The 21,027-nt window shown below is 43.0% G+C and overlaps 1 protein-coding gene across 2 annotated transcripts in view; it reads left to right on the top strand.

Moving 5' to 3' along the window:
* Positions 1–21,027, top strand: part of roraa (RAR-related orphan receptor A, paralog a) — a 181,838-nt gene that overhangs the window by 116,989 nt on the left and 43,822 nt on the right. The window contains exon 2 of one of the 2 annotated variants that reach the window (XM_035156670.2): positions 5,415–5,444. In XM_035156670.2, coding sequence (XP_035012561.1) covers positions 5,415–5,444 — 30 coding nt within the window. Of the gene's footprint in view, positions 1–5,414; positions 5,445–5,519; positions 19,418–21,027 lie in introns of those variants that run through there. The other variant, XM_035156671.2, reaches the window with a different exon arrangement.

Below are 21,027 nucleotides of genomic sequence, written 5' to 3'. Positions count from 1 at the left end.
TTTCTGACCTTTCTCCTTATGTCTTCTGAAAGACAATTGTGGTGTCCTCTAAAACTAATTTGGATGTATATCTTCTATTTGCAGACAATTCCATAGCGATGCATTGGAGTAACCTGTGGAGTCTTGGAGTGGTTGCTTTTAGTTAAAACCAATTAGAAATGACCAGAAATAACAGCGCCTGGAGACAGAGAAGTCATTTTTCTCTTGAGCCTCCCCAGAGAGTTGGCCTCTCCATGGATTAAGTGTTTTAGTATATTAGGGGGCAGCTGATTAGAATCATTGTGCTTTTTTAATCATTACATTTTTGCATGTATAGTTTATAGCAGTATAATAGCTAATAAGGCTAAGTGTGTCACAGCAAAAGGGAGGATTGTTTAAATGACTTTGTGTATGAAACTTGGCCTTCACAAAGACTGCCAAAGTTAGAACAGCACAGAGGTCCTTGAATCAGCTCCATCCATCTTATTTTATCACTTTTGATCACATGATCATTAATACAGGAGCAGCTTTGCATTATATCTTTACACTTTGACTGATCCACTTTAAGAGATTTTCTTTCCTCATAATAAATGTGTGAATTACTGAAATGCTATGTAAACAAGCCACCTACTTAATATTCCAGTTTTCTTGAAGCTTGATTTTGTACTATGTTGAATTTCTTACATATACGGCTCCATAAATCACAAGAAAACATGTTTTCTGAAGAACCGAAGCTGCATTTGGAGCCTAGCTATGGCTAAGAAGAGAAACACATTAATTGTTTCTAATTATTCTCTCTCAGGAATGTAGCCGCAATTTGTCAGTCGGGCAGGCGGCAGCAGTCAAAAGATGGACTACTGAATGTGGCTACATCTATCATTCTTAGATGACCATAGCTAAGCCACCATCATTAACCAGCAACCTCAGGAGTAGCCTAAAATTAACAGTCCCATACAACTGCTGTCATTACGACGGCACAATAACCAAACCTTTACATTATTGATTAATGTTTTTGTGGTTGTTTTTAATCCAAGAGGCCTTATTAACCGTAGAGTGTGTACTTCCTGCATTCCCAAGGCCTATGGTATTGACCCGCAACTCCAGTAGGTGTCTAGCCCGTCCCACACTGGGCCCTCACTGGCTCTTCCTGCAGCAGGGTCTGCTGCTCCGGCTGTGTCCTTGTGTGCGGCCGGCGTGCAGCAGTGGCATGTGGAGCGGGCGGCAGGACGCGAACCTCCCTGTCTCCCCAGACTGAACAGTGAATGAGGATAAGTGAGGAGCGCCAGTCAATGAATCAAGCAGCAGGAAGGGAGCAGCCAGGGGGGGAGTGTGACGTCCCCACGGGAGAGGCCTCGCATTAGGAACTTCCTCGTCTGTGTGTTTCTGGCACAGGTTAAATGGATCGCTCCCATTAGCGCGCTGAGAGGACAGCTCCATTATATGAAGGAGACTGTAACTTTGAATGTCATGGTGCAACAACCCCAGAGCACGCCTCGTCTCCCAGGGAGGCAGGGTGACAATAACCATCCATGATAATCATTCCCTGTCAAGCTTTAAGGAACCTGAAATTATGACGTACAGCCTGCCGTGTGCCTCAGACTTCATTACAGCGCTGTCACTTTGAGTCGCCTGCGATGGCACGGTGCTCCGCAGCCTGCTGCAGCACAGTGGCTGCCAAACCCCACACTCACTCTCCTCCTGTCTAAGTGGCATGTTTACAGGATGTGTGCCCCCCTGCAGATAGATGTGGTGGAGGTTAACCTCCAGTCGCCTGCACAGTGCCTCTCTTCCTGTATAGCATAGGCAGAGTCTCATGAGAACATGTGCTGAATTGTTTACCGTTGCAAGGTAAAATATGACTGATCAAAGGCCACACGGTGACAACTGTCCCTCCTTCCGCTGTGACAAATGTTAATGTAGAATTTGCATTTCAACCGCTACTTCATACAGATAACTAGCTTACCTTTACCTTCAATTTCTATCGCCGCTGATATAGATAAATGCCAACAGAGCACGTAGAATTTTATTAAAGGTGGTCCACAAGCTGTAAGCATATTTATAGCAGCCTGTTTGTCAGCCAAGGAGAGCTTCACCTCCAGACTGACCTCTGAACCTGCCATCCAGCGGAGAAGACATGAGCTGGCAGGCATTGCCAATGTCAGTGCCCAGAGCTAACTCCTTCTTTCCCACCGCCTTACTCATTCATTGGCTTTACGGCCCCCCTTTGCCTTGCCACCTCCAATCACCGGGCTCTGAATGACACATAGAGGAGGAAGTGGGCCCACTAACCGCACCCTTCTGCTTCCTTTAACCTGCATAGCAACAGGCCGGATGAGCCTTTCCTTGCAAAAGAAGAAGAAGGAGGTGTTTGCATGCTGCTCCTTAGAAGGTGGTAGTGAAGAGACTACTTTTTATATTATTAATTGTTTGGATTTAAGAGGGTTGGAGATTGACAGCAGTTAGTGATGCCAATTATTACACATACACACACTCACACTGATGCAGCAACAACATCTGGTTGCAATGGCTGCCTTTGTGTTTCTTAAACATATTTTTTGTTTGGTTTAGACTCATCTCTGTGCATGGTTTTATTAGTTTCTTAAAACAACAGCTAAGAAAAGTTACACTGAAGTTTTTGACCACCGGTGGTGCTGTAGAGATGTGATTTGTTGAGCTGTTTCCCATACCATGAACAAGATCATCCACACACATGCCATAAGCACAGGAGTGATACTGTGCACGCCCTCTGACTGAGGAGACTTGCTACTGAAAATGTACAGCTGGTGCCGGCAACACGCCAAAACAGGTAGAAATGCGAACAAAGAAAAGAGGAAGAGGGCAACCGCTGGACAATTTAAACAATTAAAGTGTCATGAGATAGTAAATGCATTCATTATGTTTTTTGGGCCCTAAGGATACACACACACACACACACACACACACACACACACACACACGCACACTCACACACGCTCACACAAACACACAGAGTGAGAAACTTTCAAAGTCCAGCAAACAAAACAGTGTTTGTTTACACACAAAATTCCCCAGAGTATATCCCTCCTTAAATAGACCTTATGAAGCATTCAGATTTAATATGTTCACCACAGTGGGAGAATAGAGGTTTGCTTGGTATCTGATATTATTTATCATAGGGTATTAATTAAGAAATGTACTTAGTCCATCCTTAATGAAGAGTTTTATATAATAATGGCATTTATAGCTGCCAGATGAATCATTACTTCTTGACATTATCAGTGGCAGAGCCAGTGACAGCAGTGGTCTGTTTGGTCGCTCACTGACCTGTGGTGCTTTCACCTCCTTCGTCATAAACATTTTACAAAGGGTTGTTTTTGTAAGTTTAAGATCGCAGGTCAGGTAAAGTCACATTGGTTAACACTTAAAAAGGCAGGAACAGGCATCAGGGTGTAGTTTAAAATTATGTTGCGTCTGTATGCATTGTTCATTTATATAAAACAAAGTACTCAAAGGTAAAAATAGTATTTCTCCTGTTAAATGCCTGTTTTATGTATCTGTAATAGCACTTTCATTTGCTGTTGCTATTATACAGTTTCCAGTGAGTGCACCATATGTTCTGTACATGGTGTTAGGACTTGATTTACTCATCAAAACAAAGTTTACAGCTGCCTTGTGTTGCAGCACCTTAACACCGCTGCTATTCTCTTGCTGGCTTCCATGTCATTTGATTGCAATGTAAAGAATTAAATCTGGATTAGTTTAAATTTCTCATTGCGTAATGTCACAGTTGGACAGAACACAGGCTTTTGACCCTGAGCACTGGAACAATGTTTGAGCTCCATCACAGACTGACGGCCCCTAGGTGACTGTTTTCCCTCTTTCTGCTCAGTGGAGTTAATATCAGTTATGTGTTTCTGTGTGTATGTCTATAGGAGGCTGAAGGGCTTATTTGTTTTCCCCCTCGTTGCTCTTTGACTCGTTTCCCCTCAAACGTGTCTGAAACATTGTTATCTCCGGCCAGACGCCTTTTTCACAGAGAGTTATTGAATCATGTCAGCTCTCCGTCCCCCGAGTTTCAAATGCAAGCTGTAGAAAAATTAGCCATTGCTTCCGCATGACAAGTGGGATCTATTAGTGTGCTCTCGCCCTGCAAAGCATGAGCATCCAGCGGACCACTGGGGACCACGGCTGGCTGTGCGCCCGTCCGCGTCAGGCTCCTGGGGCATTACACCAATGCTGCAGACAGGAGAGGCAGCCGGAGCCGCAGCAAGAGCTGAAGTGGCTCATTCGATGAGTTGATGCCCGAAGGGGCGAGGAAGGGCAGCGTGAGCAGTGGCAGCCCAGCTCCGCCTCAGCCGGGTCTGACTCACACTGGTCAGCCTGGCCACTAGTTTGATAATCAGTTTGCAGCTACACACATTATCACTGCTTATATGGCATCTAGTCCTTATCAGGCCTTTTTTTTCACCACTGCCACTGGACATTTTTTCTCAGATCTATATTTACCAGAGTGGGATTTACAATATAAATGGTTAGTTTAAAATGTTGGGAATGTGAAGATTTTGGGAATTTAGCGATACAAGTGTCTTTGCTAGTGTTTAGTGCTAGTGATAGCTGGTATTTTCAAGACAGACAGATAAGAATAAACATATGCATAATAAACATATGCAGGAGCACTGTGGCTTGACGGCAGATTATTTAAGACCCTCTTTGACCCTCGACTAACTTTTAAAAAAATTGCATTCTTCTGTATAAATCACAATTATTATCTGCTTTTTTGATGACCATTTTACAATCAGAAATAACAGCATATAGAGATACGTCTCCCTCCTTCCTAAACAGTGTCCTTCACAGTATGTTAGTGCATTTCTAACTCACTGTTGCACATTTAATACAAATTTAGATGATGAAAACATTGTATGGCACATTGTCTAAAATGCTCTGCTATAAAATAATCTCTCTGATTATGTTTCACAAAACAGAATTATTTATTTTTAAATGCTGCACATTCCCTTGAAGTCACAATGACACTACCTGTTAAGATAAAGGATTAACCAACTATCACTGAGGTCAAAGTGCCTCCATACCACTCTGGGCCACAGGCTTAGTCATGTGCTCACGTCCAATCAGTGCGACCGCTCGATGCATTAGCATTCCAAATGTTGTTTGTTTTAGTATAAATTTTCATTCATTGCCTGCAGAGGATAGAGTTTGAACCACCTTGTTGTGGATGTTGTTGCAGCATGACTGTAGGTCAGACACCAGTCTACACACATAATTATCCTGGGCCTGCCTCCTCAGTGACCTTGGACAGTGACAGTCTGTTGGACCACAGGGTCTCCTTCTTCATCGCCGCCGTCAGCATCAGTCCACCATAGGCAGCGCTACATGTACATTATGGTTTGTGCTGAATATTTGACAGTTATTTTCATGGTTTGCTTCTTTTCTTTTTGCAGGTATCTCAGTAACAAAGAAGACACACACCTGTGAGTACAAAGATTTTTTACTCTTACAATTTAAAGTCTGTAAAAATGTAATTTACTTCTAAGGTAATCCTAAATTTAATCTAGATTTAAAAGAACATCTTCACTATTCTTCATATAGAGTTGACGTGATAGTGCTTTGCATTTATGTTGACTCTTTTTTTCATCACTGCCTATAAACATATTATTTCCTTACTGCTGTAATAAACCGGTACCTTCATTTAGATCTGTCCCATCCACTTTCACCATTTTGTATTTCTCCATCTACATCCTGGAGAGAGTATGATGATAACCCCAGAGAGGAAATTAAAATGCTATGCAGTCTTATGACTGTTTGATAATCACGCACAGTTGAAGCAGACAGTGTGCTGAAGCTCCTCTTTGTTTTGTGCAAGGCCATGCAGCTGAACAACACGGATGTGGTGTTGTGTGGTGGTTTGTAACCTCTGAGGCTGCATTAACTACCAGAGCTTGTATTCTTCATGTACAGATTATATCGCTGAAATTGAAAGATGCAGACACTGAATGTGACACGCCTCACATGTGAGATGCAAAGGTTTTTTGTGCACTACAACGGTTCACAGGCTCTGCCCTGTCTAACCATCTCTGCCCATTTGAATTGCCGTCTGCACATGAAGAATTGATGACATGTCAAACCTGTAGAAATCAATGATTTACAAGAGATCTCTACTGCATCTTGACACATGGGAAGTGTAATCGAAGAGGCATGTAAAAACACTTTTGTGTAGTGGACTGCTGTGTGTCTGTGTGTGTGAGTGTGTTAGTATCCCACTGTGTGAATGGAAGAAACCAGCCCTGAAGGCTATCCTTTTGCTCTGATCACTCTGATGAAACTCGTGGAGAGGGAAGGCCAGAGGGCTTTTCTGTGAGAGCGGTCAGAGTGTTTTAGAGGCAGCATCTTGCCCTGTAAAACACCCCGGCTCTTTCTTACATCAGACAGCAGGGCAAAGGATATGATCTTCCCCTGCTAGACAGCTCTACCTTGCTCAAACAGCCTCGTCAAAACAGCAGCATGATTGTGTGTTAAGCTATTTGCTTGTCTGGAGGGCGTATGGTATTTCTTCTTTTTTTTTTTTGATACGCGCGTGTGTGTGGGAAGGTTCTTGTTAGTGTCAGGATGTCTTCAAGGTAGAACAGAAATGCTTTGACCCATCATCCAGCGCCCCGCTAACTTAATTAGTGTGGCGCTAAGCACCTCTACACCGGAAGGGGGCTCAAATCAAAGAGCATGATTTAGGAGTCTTGGGTTCAAAGCCCTGGGCAGAGACTGGACTACGCTGTCTCATTTCAGTGAGAAATATTCAAATCGTGTCCATGTGAGGAAATCAAAGTAAAGCCCCTTAACAAGTACTTGATTGCTGTGCCTCACAGACAGGAAGCGGCTGTAGAATCTTGTCAGAGCTGTGTGCACAAGAAGTAGTTCAAGGGCCAGTTAATGGTCATTGAGAATGTGGTGGGAAGGTCTTCTTCAGAAGAGCCTTGTGATTATATGGCTGCTGGAGTAATAATGAGGGAGATCGCTCTGCCCTACATGGTTCGAGTCAGACTGAAGATCAATTTCTGTTCTTGGAGGGAAAACATTGGCTTGCCCAATACGCCAGTCCACACTGCAGCTCGTAATGTGAGCTTGGCAGTCTTGTTTGTGTGTGTGTGTGTGTGTAAGTGTGTGTGTGTTTAGGAGGTCTTCCCAGTCCAACCCAGACCACAGGGATGGGCCGTGTCTCTGACTAACTCCCCACTCTGCTTGAGTGATCAAACTGCTGGAAGCTCCCCGCCATGCCAGTCCCCTCATCAATATAAATTACAGGGGCAGCTGTTCACTGGCACTCTCCTCTCCTCTCCTCTCCTCTCCTCTCCCTCTCCTCCACCTTTCTTTCATCCACTCAACTGGACTCATCATTGCGCTATCAGAAGGTGAAGTGTTCTAGATGAAAACAGATACTTTTTTCATTGTGCCAATGATCTCAGAGGGAAGAGAGGGTGCTGCTGTTGTAAATTATGATCAGTCAGTCAAACCCGTCTTTCTTCATTCTCAACAAGGGGTGGCCCCTCATTGTTTTGTTTTCTTACCACACGGCTGTAATTCTCAGCAAGAAGTGAGCTGTGGTTTTCCTGTACATCTCCCTGACAGTTTTACATGTGCTGTATGGACTTTCCGCAGCGTATGATTTATTTGTAAAACTGCCTCTGTCAAAATGAGGTAACATCAAGAGTTTGAATTCTATTTATTTTATCTCTTTGATGGCGGACACAAGATATATGCCGTCACTTTCTCCTACCTCGGCAGGGGTGCATTTCCTGTGAGATGAATTTCTGTTTGGACCTGTTGAGAGAGACGGTGTGGAGTGGAGGATCAGATGCAGCGGCTGATTACACTGAGATTAGACGTCTCACCTCTAATCTTCCATCAGCAGTCTGGGGCTCTGTCTCAGCTCAAATAGCAGAGAGCTAGCTAACACACACACACACACAAACACACACAGGTCATGTAACCAGGATGCTCTTCCCCCAAACAGAGCAGATCTCCTGATTACCGAGAGCTAATCCACTCTCTTGTAGCTGTACATGTACAATATACTGAGTTTCTGCTGACTGTTCAGACTAAGAGACACAACAAAATAATGGCTTATATATTGCATTATTTTTTGCAGTGTGCTTTATTTAAATATAAAGCAAAACATACCAGATAAATCCACAATATTCTAATATTTACAAATAATAGAAACCATATAATATTACAGCAAAATCCAATTTATCAAAAAACGACATCCTTAAATATCACTGTATTAAGTGAGAAAACTGAGAAACGCTGTCACAAAGGCACTATTCATGATTATTCAAGCAATTTAACATTATTGTATTTGATTTCATTATATTTCACAGGTGTTGACACGCTGTTATTCCTCCAGTCCCCTTCATCGATGTGTAGCAGTGTGTGTGTCTCTAGATTGGGAGTAGAGTGGCCAGAGGGAGGCAGTAGTATAAATGTAACTCAGAGAAAGGAAGTAAGGAGACAGACGATGCCTCCTCTCTTCAGTCGTACAGATCCGCTGTAGAGAGTCCCACTTTTTTCACACTTAACAGTATTTATCTCCATTGTGGTGACAGACTCCTCACACTGATTGAGAAACATGGCCTCGCTTCTGCAGCTTCATTTATTTGCGAGCGGCGTGCACAGGGCTGCTCTCATCAGAGATCTGCACTCATATTGCAATAGCAAGAGCACGGCCCATTTTTAACAAAGGAAGCAGATGATTTAGATTATTCTGCACAAAGAGTATAAAGTTACATTTAAATTACAACAGTCACTGAGACTCACTCAAAGATTTCATGGCTTTGTGCTTTTGAAAATTCTCTGATGAAAGTAGTCTGGTGTGTGTTTGGGAAAATATGCTAACAACATTATTAATCCCAACAATGCTGCCTGTGTTCACATGGCACAATGACAGCATTTACCCCCGTGAAGCATCTGCTTTACCTCTAAATGACACGGCAGAGCCTGCTCAGAGTAGTAGAATGCAAATGCACTGGCTCTGTGAGTTGAGGTATTTTCAGTTAATCAAACATGAGATTTATGGTCCTTAATAGTGCTGTACATTGCCAATTTAGGAGAATAATATGTCCCAGTTGCTGTCTAATTTTGCTTGGCAACAGGCGCACTCCTGTGGAATCGCCCGGGGCAGTGTGAGTTGTCTCTGCATAGCCCAGTGTTCGCATGCTCAGTGGTTGTTTGAAGGTATTTCATCACATTGTTGCCTTGATTCAGCTCTGTGGGGATTTGTTAGTTGCACTCATGTGGGAAGTGCATCCAGTACATTGTTAAGCTAGGGCTGATAATGAAGATCAGCCAGCCAGAGTCCCCTGAGCTACGCTGAGAGAGATCGTCTAGTGAGACGCGCAGCACAGACATAGTGGAGCAGGACGAGCGCACGCAGCAATACACACAGACGCAGAGGAATCATCAGCACAAAGCATACAACACTGAGCTGTGTATTAGAGAAAGAACACAATACAGTAACACGTACGGTACATTAGATTTCTATCAAACTTGTTATACCTTGTTGTTCTTACAAAACACAACTCCAACCTTGTAAAATTGCCACTGTTGTGTTTAAACGTTAGTTAAGCAAAATTGCAATCATTTTAATGCCACTGCCTTTTTGTTAGAATTGATATTGACAAAGCAGGGCAACAATAAAAATAGCAGCTCTTTCTGTGGAAAGTTATTTGATTCTCAGCATGGTGCTAGAACGTTTTGTTTCCTCTCCTCCCGCAGCAACATTGAACACTTTAATTGACACAATCTTTTCCCCCCTCTGTACTGTAGGTTATGTTTCATCCTACTCTATTTGTTTGTTCCACAAAAAGAGTATTTTCTTTTCGGACATTTGGGTTTAATCTATAATAGACGGCTATTTTTTTTCTGAAATAGGTCAGTGTAATCACAACAGTGAGGGATGGACAGTCACTGTAAAAGGGAAATCAATAGAGCTATCTATTTGTCGTAAACCAGGCCAGCATGATTTTTCTCCATTTTTCCTCCCCTGCCATATTTTTTCCTCTCCAACACAATATGGCAGGCCCTCATTTTTCAGTAAAAGCATTATGTCTGCCATTTTGTAAAATTGCAAATGGCCTTTGAAAGTGCACTTTCTTTGCATAAGTTTCTGTGGGTAAGGACGCTTCTTTTTATTGCCTCCTGGGGGCCCACTGTGTTTTATAAGGAAGGGAATAGTGAGGGGGGCCGCAGGGTTTTGCGACAGCTTTTTGTTAGGCTGGGGGTGCTCTGCTTTTGTTGGCTCTTAATCTGGTTCTTCTCTTGGTGCCGGCTCTTTCAAAGAATTTTAGCCAGAGCAGAGAGGCCTCGTCAGCTTTTCCTCACCCTTTCCCTTTTGTGTCGCACCCCAAAACTGAAAGGCCCTGTCTTGAGGTGTTGTCAGACCAGAAAACAAGAATAAGTGACATGTGACAAGGACACAATGCTTGGATGGGCCAGCCAAAGCAAGTGGCCCCATCTGCTGTGGGCGATTTCTCTTCTGCCGGCTGTCTCCCGCCTCAGGTGCGAGGGGCCAGGGAGCGAGGGCTGCGAGAGCTGAGATGGTGGCATCTGCCAGGCGAAGCAGTTGGCATGGCCGGGAGGGCACGGACCCCCTCGCTCGCTGCAGCACGCTGTCGGCCAGCCTTTGCACAAGCGCAGGTTATCCGTCACTCATCAGGTTTCTGATGCCTCATCACTTTCTCATGTTCGACACAGACTCTGTGCAGGACAAGAGTGTCAGCATGTAATGAAAGGTTTGATTCATTGGGGGCGACAGAGGCGGAGGTCACAGAACTCCTCCAGATATGATCCTGACTGATGCTGATGGGAAAAGCTCTAAGATAGGTGTCGTAATTAAATGTCTTTGTGCCAAGTTTCTTAGCTGCAGCCGTTCACTCAGACCGACCTGTCGTGATCAGAGCTCATCACACTGACTTCTGTGTGTCTGGTATTGATGATCTTCAATACTCGCTGATGAGAAAAATTATTCAAAATTATGCTTATTTGAAGCACAGCACCCCCACACAAAAAAATGTCCAAAAAAAAAATGTCAGACATATTCCACTATGGATGTTTTAGCATATAAAACTTCTGATGCAATATCACGCATGAATAAAGGCTGGCAAAATTAACATATATAATTTAATTCCTGAATTATTCAGACAAATGTTGTTGAATAAACCATGCAGGAGTAAGATGTCCCCAATAATATTACTGTGTTGAAATATCTTGTGAGTACCGTTTCAAGATCAATCATAATCCTCATATCGCATCAAAAAAAAAGAAAAAAGATATATATATTGGGACAAAAACGCAGCAAAGCTGACAGTTTTCATACCGAGCAACGACTGTTTATTGAAACTGAATTAGGAAAGAAATTGTGGATAATATTTGTCTGACAAATAATATCATTCTGTGCAGAAGCTATAGTGGGGGGGGGGGGGAAAAGTTACGTCTTGTGAGAAGAAAGCAGAAGTGCTCACAAAAGCTTTCGGTGATATTATACATTGACATTTGTGCTGATCGCATTGTGCACGTTTTGTTGAATCTGCTTTATTAGAGGGAAGCTGTTTTTTCCCCGTTGCTATTAATTTGTGTTTCTGTGGGTGTGCAGTGCGAGAACAGAGAGATGTGGTTAACCCATTGTGAAGTTAGCCATCATCATTAAGATTCCACAGATAACAGGCATGCGGATTTCTACCGCTCAGCATTATAGGATCCCAGACATCAAAGGCAGGTCTTTTTTTCCCCTCATTCTACTGTGTCTGCGGCACGGTGAAGGGAAGAGAAGAAAAAAAAAAAACAGGAAAGGAGTTATGGAGTCAGGAAAATAAGGCAGATTGAGGGAAGAGAGGAAAGCGTGTATAACCTACCTGCACGTGGATCAGGTCACTATTTAATGTGTTCGCTGCCACAGAGGTTTCCTTCTGCATACTTAGCCCCTTGCTAAATTGGCGTCCTCTCTGATTAAGTGGCACACTCCTTAATAACGCTGTGGCTGACTATATGTTGGTTCACTTTAAAGATCAAGTTCATTTCTCACCGTGGTCATTAAAGTGCAGGTCTGCGTAATTCAAATCAATTCACTTATGCTATTTTTTTCCCCCCAGCATCTCCATTTCTCTCTTACCTGTAACACCATTGTCAGCTCCTATTTATATGCTGTCTCCTATTTTTTTTTAATATCTAATGAATGTAAAGGTACCACCAGTGTTATTTTTGCATTGTACAAATCTCGTAATACTATTTTCAGTTCCATTACACTGATATTACAATGAAGTTCCATCTTAATTCCGATTACTGCGTTCAGCCATTATGCTTTTTGCCATTACATCACCGTGAGCTGTTCTACAGTGAGAGTGTTGAATGTACGAGAGAGAGAAATATGCTGTTCTCCAGTATTGTAGTGGATTACAGAATCAAGGTCGACTCACAAGACACAGAGCAGCATTATCCCTTAATCCTGTGTTTTGGTTTCAAATAGCCTTTTTACTCCTAATCTTCACAAGTAAAATGACAAACATGAATACTAAGGTAGGTATTTAAACGTGCATTACCTGCGATGTTAAGGTCAAAGGCTTATGCTAACTTAAAGTGGCTCTGTATTTTGTGAAAGAACAGATCATGTGTTTGCCACGTATTTTGCTGCAGCTATGTAACAGAAGACAAGGGATTCTTGTGATGAAATTCCCTCAGGCACTTGCAGTCGGATAAGAAAAAGTCTCTGAACTTTTCATCCAAACTATGAGTTATTTGTTGTTTTTTTCCACTGTTTTATTTAGACTCTGTAATAATTTGAAAGGAGATTTCTCAATAAATATTATTTCCTTCTCCCCAAAATTCATTTGGCCTGCTGTACCTGGGCACGGGGAGGGCCAGCCTCACTGAGTCAACAGATATAGTGAGTAGATGAGTTACAATAATGAGGAAGGGCAGCTTCAGCAGCCGGCTCTTGTGTCCATCAGGTTCAGCTGAAGCAGAGCCGGAGGAAACTTAAAGGTGTTGTGAAAGACTAAAAGTGGGCCAGCCGCTGCTGCCTCCTGTTGACCTACCTTGTTCAGAGGGTCCAGGTACAGACTGATGACAGGACTCCTCCTCAGCGGACCACATTACTAATGTGTGAGGGTGCAAGAGGAGCACACCCAGTGATGAATCACTCCCCTGCACCCGTGGCATCCTCATAAGTCAAGAGTAAAAGTGTTGAGAGTGCGCTCGGTAAGAGAGCTCCTTCGTCCTGTTCACCATAGAGAAACTCCGTCCAGGCCCGCTGGAAGACTGGAGGGGGGGAAGGCTAAGTGGTGCGCATAGCCCGAAGATCTCCCTCAATCTTGAGGAAAACATTAGTCCCTCTTGAGGGTCACTTGTTTTTATGAAAGCTCATAGAACTTAGGAAAAGTTACTTTCATGCTTGAACAGAGGTGCTTTTTAATAAATGAGAGTAATCTACCTCGCGTTGATCGGGACTGCCTCACTGGACCGACTGCATTACCTGAAGTCACAGAGAGAACATTAAATATATGTTAGTTTAAGCTAAAACCGTTTTCTTCTGAGGGCTCCTGCGCTGAGCATTCTCGGGGAAGGGCACTGCCTCATTATTCACTTTGGTGTTTCAGGAGAGAGAATAATGGCCAAATTGTTCAGCCTAAAAGCCAGCCGAGAAAATCTTTCAGCTATTTAGAAGTTTTATAATAGATTTTTTTTTTATCATTGAAAAGAACTTTACTCAGGCAAGTCTTGTACATCACAGTTTGCTTCTCTGTTTTCTTCCCGTCTTCTAGCCTTAAACCAGAAGGTTAACTATTTTAGTTTACACACCTCCCCTCCCCCCTGAGCTGATGTGGGGCTATATTGGTGATGTTGGGGGAGTGTGTAAGTTTGACGCTGGGTAATACATCACACACTCCGGGGGGTCTCCCTGGTATGCTCCTCAATAATGAAGTTCATTCGTTAACTTCTCCCTCAAAGGCCAAGTTCCCCCGCTGCCCTTTTCAACCTCCATTGCAACTCTTACCAGAGTCACCCTACACACAGAAAAAAACACATCATCATGCTTTTCCCCTTGACAGGCTCAGTGGTTGCCTTTGCAGGTCATGAAGAATAAGAAGGTCCATTACCAATCCCTCATGCCTGCTTATAGCCATAATTATCACAGGGAAAATGACCTGCTCTGTTTGGTTTGCTCGGAGAGGAGCCGCGCTTCCCTAATCGCCACCTCCTTCCCTCCTGTCGCCCTCATGCCATGGAGATGGAGCTGGTTTTGGGGGAGTCTTGCCAGTTCATTAGAATTCACAGGGTTCCACCTCCCTGCCTAGCCAGGCTAAGCCTCTCACACAGGCTGCCATGCCTGCGATAATCTCCCCTCCTCGTTCCCTCTTGCTCCTTCTCTCTCTATCCTCCTATCCCTTTCCTCTCTGTCCCCAAGGGCAGCCTCACACAAAAGAGATGCAGCGCAATTCATTGTTGAATATGATTTCTATTGATCTATTTAAAATTTGTGCCGTGAGTTATATGATAGCACTTAAGCGGTGCTGGTGATCTCTCTTTACCGCTGCCTTTTTTATATGATAAACCAAATAAATAACCTTTGTGGAGTAACTTTCTGTATTTTTGTAAAAGTGTATCCATCAGTTGTCCATCCACTTGCAGTGGGCAGGTTGTGAGCACTTGTGTTGCTGCTGAAGTGCACAAAGACAGAAAGAAATGGCCTGGATCTACACTTAATTCAAATATAACTGAGAAACAGCACATACAATTAAACAGCTACTAAACAGAATCGTGAATAAAAGCAGCTATTTATTTGTGCTTATCATATTATGCACAGCCTCTTGCCACCACCACTTATTCCTGCATCTATTCTTGTATTTATCCTTTATTGAACTCGGAAGGCTCCATTCTGATACTATTTCTCTTCTGGGACTCCTTGTCAAGGATGGGCAATAATGAAATAAAAGATTTAATATGTAAATACAAGCAGGGTCTGCTTGTATTTAAAATGATATAGGGAAAGTAAAAAGCACGTGTTAAAGGCAGTGACTCAAAGTAATAACTCATGCCTGAAAGGGGTCATTTTCTGCGTTCAATGACGAGAGCGTTGGTCAATCCTTGACTTCGCTGCTATGTTGACTCAGTGCTTTGAAAACATTTGATTGAATTGGTTTGGCAATTTTTTTGTTCAAAAAAAAGATTTAATGCAGCTCTATAAATATCCATGGCAGTAAAACAAGAGGCTATAGCCTTGTCAACCATTCACTATAAGCACTGTGTTGTTGATTCTGATTGCATGACAGTTGACAGTTGTGCACTTCACCTATGTAGGAATGATATGCTTTCATAGCGCTTCCTTTTGACCCTGCCGTTCTATAAATATTGTGTTTGCGTGCGTTTGCATTGAGTGACAGATGGAAAAAGTGAAAATAATGCTGAGCTGGCCGTGGGGCTACTGTGTCTATAGATGATGAAGGGCAGTGAATATTGTTACAAACATGGAGTCATCTAATCAGCGTGTAAGTGTAAAGATGCAAAAGTACAAGACTGGCTTACAGCTGCAACATCGCTAGACTAGACACACTGCGCTGCTCTGTGGAAAATCCATTAGCCGTAATGAGGTAACAGTTTCCTGTAGCTACACATTATACCATAATACAACATTATACCATGGCACAGCATTGGCATGTGGTTTTTAAACTCCCCCTGTCCTTATTCAAACTGGTCTCTTAATGCAGCCCTCCACAGTCCTCTGGACATAACCCAATAGTGTCCTCTATTTTCACTGAAATAGATATTCCCTTTGTTGTCTGTGTGATTTATTGAAGTCTTCCCACAAGTGGAAGCCCCCAGGAAATTGCCTGGAATGGCCCTAAATTGGTTTATGATTGTGTGGTGTGGGCCGGTGCTGTTATGGTTCTAATATTATGCCCTCCACTCCTTGGCATCTATATTAAATTGATCTGTATTGTTTTCATGGAGTGCCTGTTGGAGCTTGTTAATTCTGCCACTGCTTGGGGCGGCTGGTGCAGCTCCAAACACCCAGGTGGCTCTGTGGCAGGAATATAAGCCTCAGCTCTCCGAGATGCCTCACAAAAAGATCGGGACGCGCAAATTGAGGAAGTTTATAAGTGTTTATCTTGTGGGGTCAAAGGCCACGAGGTGCAACGGCACACAGGCTGCATGTCCTCGGTCTCAGAGGCCAATCCAGAGTTGCAAGAGTTAATGTGGATCAGCTGCGTGGTGAGTCTGTGCGTGGAATGGCTACTGACAGACTGTTAATGAGGCCATTATCAGCTTTGGTCCTCTCCTCTCCTCCAGGGGCACCAGTAGATGCTCTGCTCCTCATCTCAATTGAATTTAATTCCACAGGGCTTGTTTACAGTAAATACATTTGCCTGAATTAAAGTGTGAGACACTTGACTGGGATGGACTCAATGCAGAAATGTAGTATTTTTTCTGTACCAGTAGTGCGTTGACCGAAACTTTATCTCTATCTCTGTTTTATAATCAGGAACATATAGAAATGCCTGAAATGATTCTATCGATGGCTTCACTTCACCACATTTAATACCCACAGACATTTCACCGTCAGTGCCTCTGTGGCTTAATCAATGCTCTAATGAACAAGTATCAGCAGCATATTGGCAAACTGTCACCGCTAATGTGGAGCAGTCAAGGAAGAGTGTGATCAAGACTAAACGAAGCAGCTGTCATGGTAACATCTGTCCTTAGGTATAGGCCTGGGACCTCAGTGTTTTAACATAATTATATACAGTTGGGGAACTATGTTTGTTGTAGAGCTGAAAGAATTGAACACAATCCACATTGGTTTATTTCCCAAATTACAAAAGAAAATGATATATTTATTCATACCTATATGTTGGTATATAACCATGCAAATGTTTATGATTTTATTTGCCCAGGCTTTGAGATATTGATCACTGGGATAGGTGTAATACAGATTCAATACAGTGAAGGTGAATGGAATTATGCTCGTCACAGTACTGAACATTAAGAGACACACAAAAACCATCCCAAGGGAACATACTGCCAATAGCTTTCATAGGTCTTTGGTTGAAAGTAGTATTACTCCATTTTGTGTGTCTGTGTTTCCCCTTAACTGTGGAATTTTAAAGTTATAAAAAAACAAGTGAGTAGACAATGAGACCCTTTGTGATCTAAAACCTTGTTTGGTTCACAGAAAATCTGAGTGGAAAGCTACTTATTTATACCCAAAAATGATTAATCCAGCTGAGTTTCCTGTGTGCTACCGTTATCTTGATTTTAATGTGACATTTTAGAATAATTTTTTTCTAACCTATAACCTAACCTATTGGGAACCCCCTCAGAACCTCGTCTCCGCACCACGTACTTTGAATGTACGTAGACAAAACATTAGCTTCTCCTTACTTTCTGCTGATGACTGTAATACAGATGTTATCCTCCTCCTCCTCTCAGATGTTCTTGGATAACCAACCAAGCGACTCAACCCAGGCTATCATCTCATGTGTTGTTGTTTTTTCCTCTTAACCATAGCTCAGTGTTAAGCTGCAGAGTCTCACGCGTCTGCTCGTTCTAGACAGACTGATGCTGCAGCCAGTTCCTGAGAGACGACCACAGATAGTGGCAGTTAAACATGTTCCTGTGTGGGACTTGGCCCTGACTCATCTGGTGAACTTCTATGCTGTCTCTGACATCACATTGTTTTGAATAGTTTTACTGGAGCTCTGTCTCTGGCTGGTTTGTATCCCAGGCACGCTTCATTTGATGCTATCAGTCTCTGAATGATATTTTGTTCATTAGACGGTGTGCAGTAAGAGACCGGTGTTGACACAACGTGAGCTAATGTGTTTAGTGACTCTAATGGATCATAGAGGTCCTAATGAAACATTGTCATGGGAAGATTTATGTTGCAAGCTGCTGAGTCCTCATTTCCATTTTATATGTGGTTAGATGTACCTTTATTCAATGAACAATAGAAGACATCAAATGAATATGGATATTTAGTGTGTAAAATAGGGATAAATAAATTGTCAAATTACATTGTTGATATCAAATTCTTGCCATCATTCTTTGGCAAAGATACCATGTTTCTGTAGTGTTATTAATATCATGGAGAATGTGAAATGAACCTCCAGAATTTCAAAATTCAATATTTATTCCGCCTTTAATTTTTCAATTTCAAATATTGCAGTGACTGAGACTGAAGCTTTTTGATATTTGTCTTGAGATGGGGATGATATGTGCGGCCAGCTTATTCATGGAAATGCCAAATGCAACGTGGTTATTGGCCAGGGCTGGATTGCACTAAAACCAGAATATAGTATCAGAGAGAGGCAGCTGGTTAGGAGTCGGAACAGATTATCATATGAGAGAGGATGAGCGAGGAGAGGGGGAGGTGAAAGACAGTGAGAGAGAGAGAGAGAGGGGTATAGGGACTCGAATGGAAAGCGGGGGGCCAAAGCGAGGGGCACGGGAGGGAGAGAGGGAGAAATGATAGCAAGAAACTCATCGCCAGGTCGCTGTGGGGTGGAGGGGATCATCCAAACCCTTCCGTCACTATCTTGCCTTCCTCACCTGTCAAAAAGAGTGTGTGAGAGCCGTCTGAGTTGTGCGGGGAGAGAGAGAGAGAGAGAGAGAGAGAGAGAGAGGAGGGAAAGCAGGTCCTCTGAGGGGTCAGGGGAAGAAGCTGAGACTCCACTCATCTTCTCTCTGAGCAGGGCCCACCGCTGCTTGCAGACATCTGGCCTCACACTGATCACTCATATCTACAGACAGTGAGGAGAAGACGAGCGGAGCGCTTCCATCTTTGAGCCACAGAAAAATTACACTTCCCCTCTTATCCATCCTCTCCACGCTTCTCTCTCTCTCTTTTTCCTTTGCTTCCTCCTTCTTTTGTTTCTTCAGCTCTTTTTCCCCTTCATCCCCGTCTACAGCCTTTTATCCCCTCTTTGACTCTTTTCTTATCCTTGACATTGCACCATTTTAAAGGCAAAAAAAAACAGGGAAGCATAAAGGGGCAGAGAAAGATTGGGAAAAACCGGTGTCTGCTAGAACTGGTTCTGACTTTATCCTCGTACTGAAGAGATAAGCCAGAGAAGATAGTGAGAGTGTGCTGTGTCTAGCAAGCCGGTATACAAGGCTCTGACTGCAATCAGTGGGAAGAGGGCCAGCTTCCCTGCCTGAGCTCTCAGCGCCCCTACTGGCTGCACGCTGTGCCAATCAAAGGCTGGTGGGTGGGGAGCAGTCAGACATGAACACTGATGTCACAGTCACATGGATTCTGGTGTGGTCATGCTCGGAGGCTGAGAGACAGAGCTGTGCTGGCCAGCTGCTGCTGAGACAGCAGTGGAGGGCTTTGCGCTGGTGATAGTTTTTCTCTTATGGACTCGAAGCTTAATGATGTATTTTGTGATTTCAGCTATGAAAGGTAAGAGCAAAAACGCATGCTGATCCTTTACCCAGAGTAACAAGTAGGGAAGTATGGCTCCTCTATTCATAGCCTGCCAACTCTTTGCATTTCATTTGCAAGGCATGAGTGTGACAGCGAGGGAGGGAGAGAGAGGGAGAGAACTACAATAATACAACGCTCCTGAATGTGTGCAACTGAATTAAGCTTTGTTAATATTTCTGTACATGCATGGACAGAATTTCTTTTTTAATTCTGAAAAACGAAATGAGCTAGAAATATCCAACTTATTCAAATCTGCAAAGCTATTTTTGCTTTTGATTGTATTATCCTTAGTGTGTTTTCTTACTTCTACTGTTATGTAGCTGGTGTAATCTTTGTAAGGGTACGTGTCTGACAGTAACTGCTCCCGAGCCTCAGAACAGAAGTTTTCTTACATTTTTCTGGCGTTGATGTGAGGTAGCATGCGAAGGGACTGGGGTTGAGGGGGGTAGCTGGGGGTCCTGTCGCTATTCCTCTCTGTCCCATTCTTAATCCTGTTGTTCCAGTCCAGAGGACGTGTCTGTTCCGCGGGAAGATGTGCGTGGCAGTGTTGAACGTGGGTCGCAGACGGGCGACAGGGCACTGGCGCGACTGGCAGACTGTGATTCTTGGAGTTGATACTGGTGCATGTGTGTTTATATCTGTGTGTGTGTGTGAGTGAGTGTGTGTTGTGTTCCACTGACCTATTTTTCGGGTAGTCAGGTTTACATGTGTGGCCATGAGAGCAGCACTGGGTCCTCCCAGTCGCTGTGATGTTGATCTAGTATGCTTAATCCCAGCTCTTCCACCCCCTCCATCATACAGGCATACATGCGCACACACACACAAACTCTCTCTCACACACACACATCAACGCAGACAGATTCAGAAAGTGCTGGCAGACATACAGTAGAGTACCCACTTCTCTCATGCTTGCTTGCACACACACGCACACACACACAATCATGTTGTTCACACACATGAATACACTCTCATTCTTCCACATAAAGAAATGTGAACAATCATATCCAAACATATGTGCTCATATGCATCTGTGATACAGTCAAATACAATTTCCATGATGTAGCAGAGGAAGCGAGGTCTCTGTGTATTAAAATAGAAAATGTCAGTAATGATAATGTGACTTGATACTTGCTGCTTCTCTCTTCCCACCTGTCCAAAAATAAATTCACTGTTGTGTCTTTTCAACATATAAAAACAGTAGATGTTACAAAAACGTCCGTGTTTAAGCAAATATATTTAATGTCTGTAAAAGTAATCCTATGATAATCTTTGGATTTAATATTAGTAGTGTATCTCTAATTTCTATTCATAATTTACAATTATTTTGCTTTCAAAATGCTGTTGAGTATTTTGCTCTTTGTATGAGACTGGTTACTATGGCCATATAGCGTTATGTTTATTTTCCTATCGATCACAGTGTGTAAGAATTTATATGAAGTGATGAATCTGACCTCTGTGAAGAAGAGGGAGTTCAGAACTTTGTCTTATTTTGAGTGAGACTCGTAAGAGAAATGGCCTTTGACCTATTGTCCTTTAAATGCAATTCATAGTTGGATGAAATCACATATTTTTAGATCGAATTGAGT

The sequence above is a fragment of the Hippoglossus stenolepis genome, chromosome 5 (genome assembly GCF_022539355.2).
Source record: "Hippoglossus stenolepis isolate QCI-W04-F060 chromosome 5, HSTE1.2, whole genome shotgun sequence".
Lineage (NCBI taxonomy): Eukaryota > Metazoa > Chordata > Actinopteri > Pleuronectiformes > Pleuronectidae > Hippoglossus > Hippoglossus stenolepis.
The sequence above is the reverse complement of the archived record's forward strand: the minus strand, read 5'-3'. Positions and strand labels throughout refer to the sequence as shown.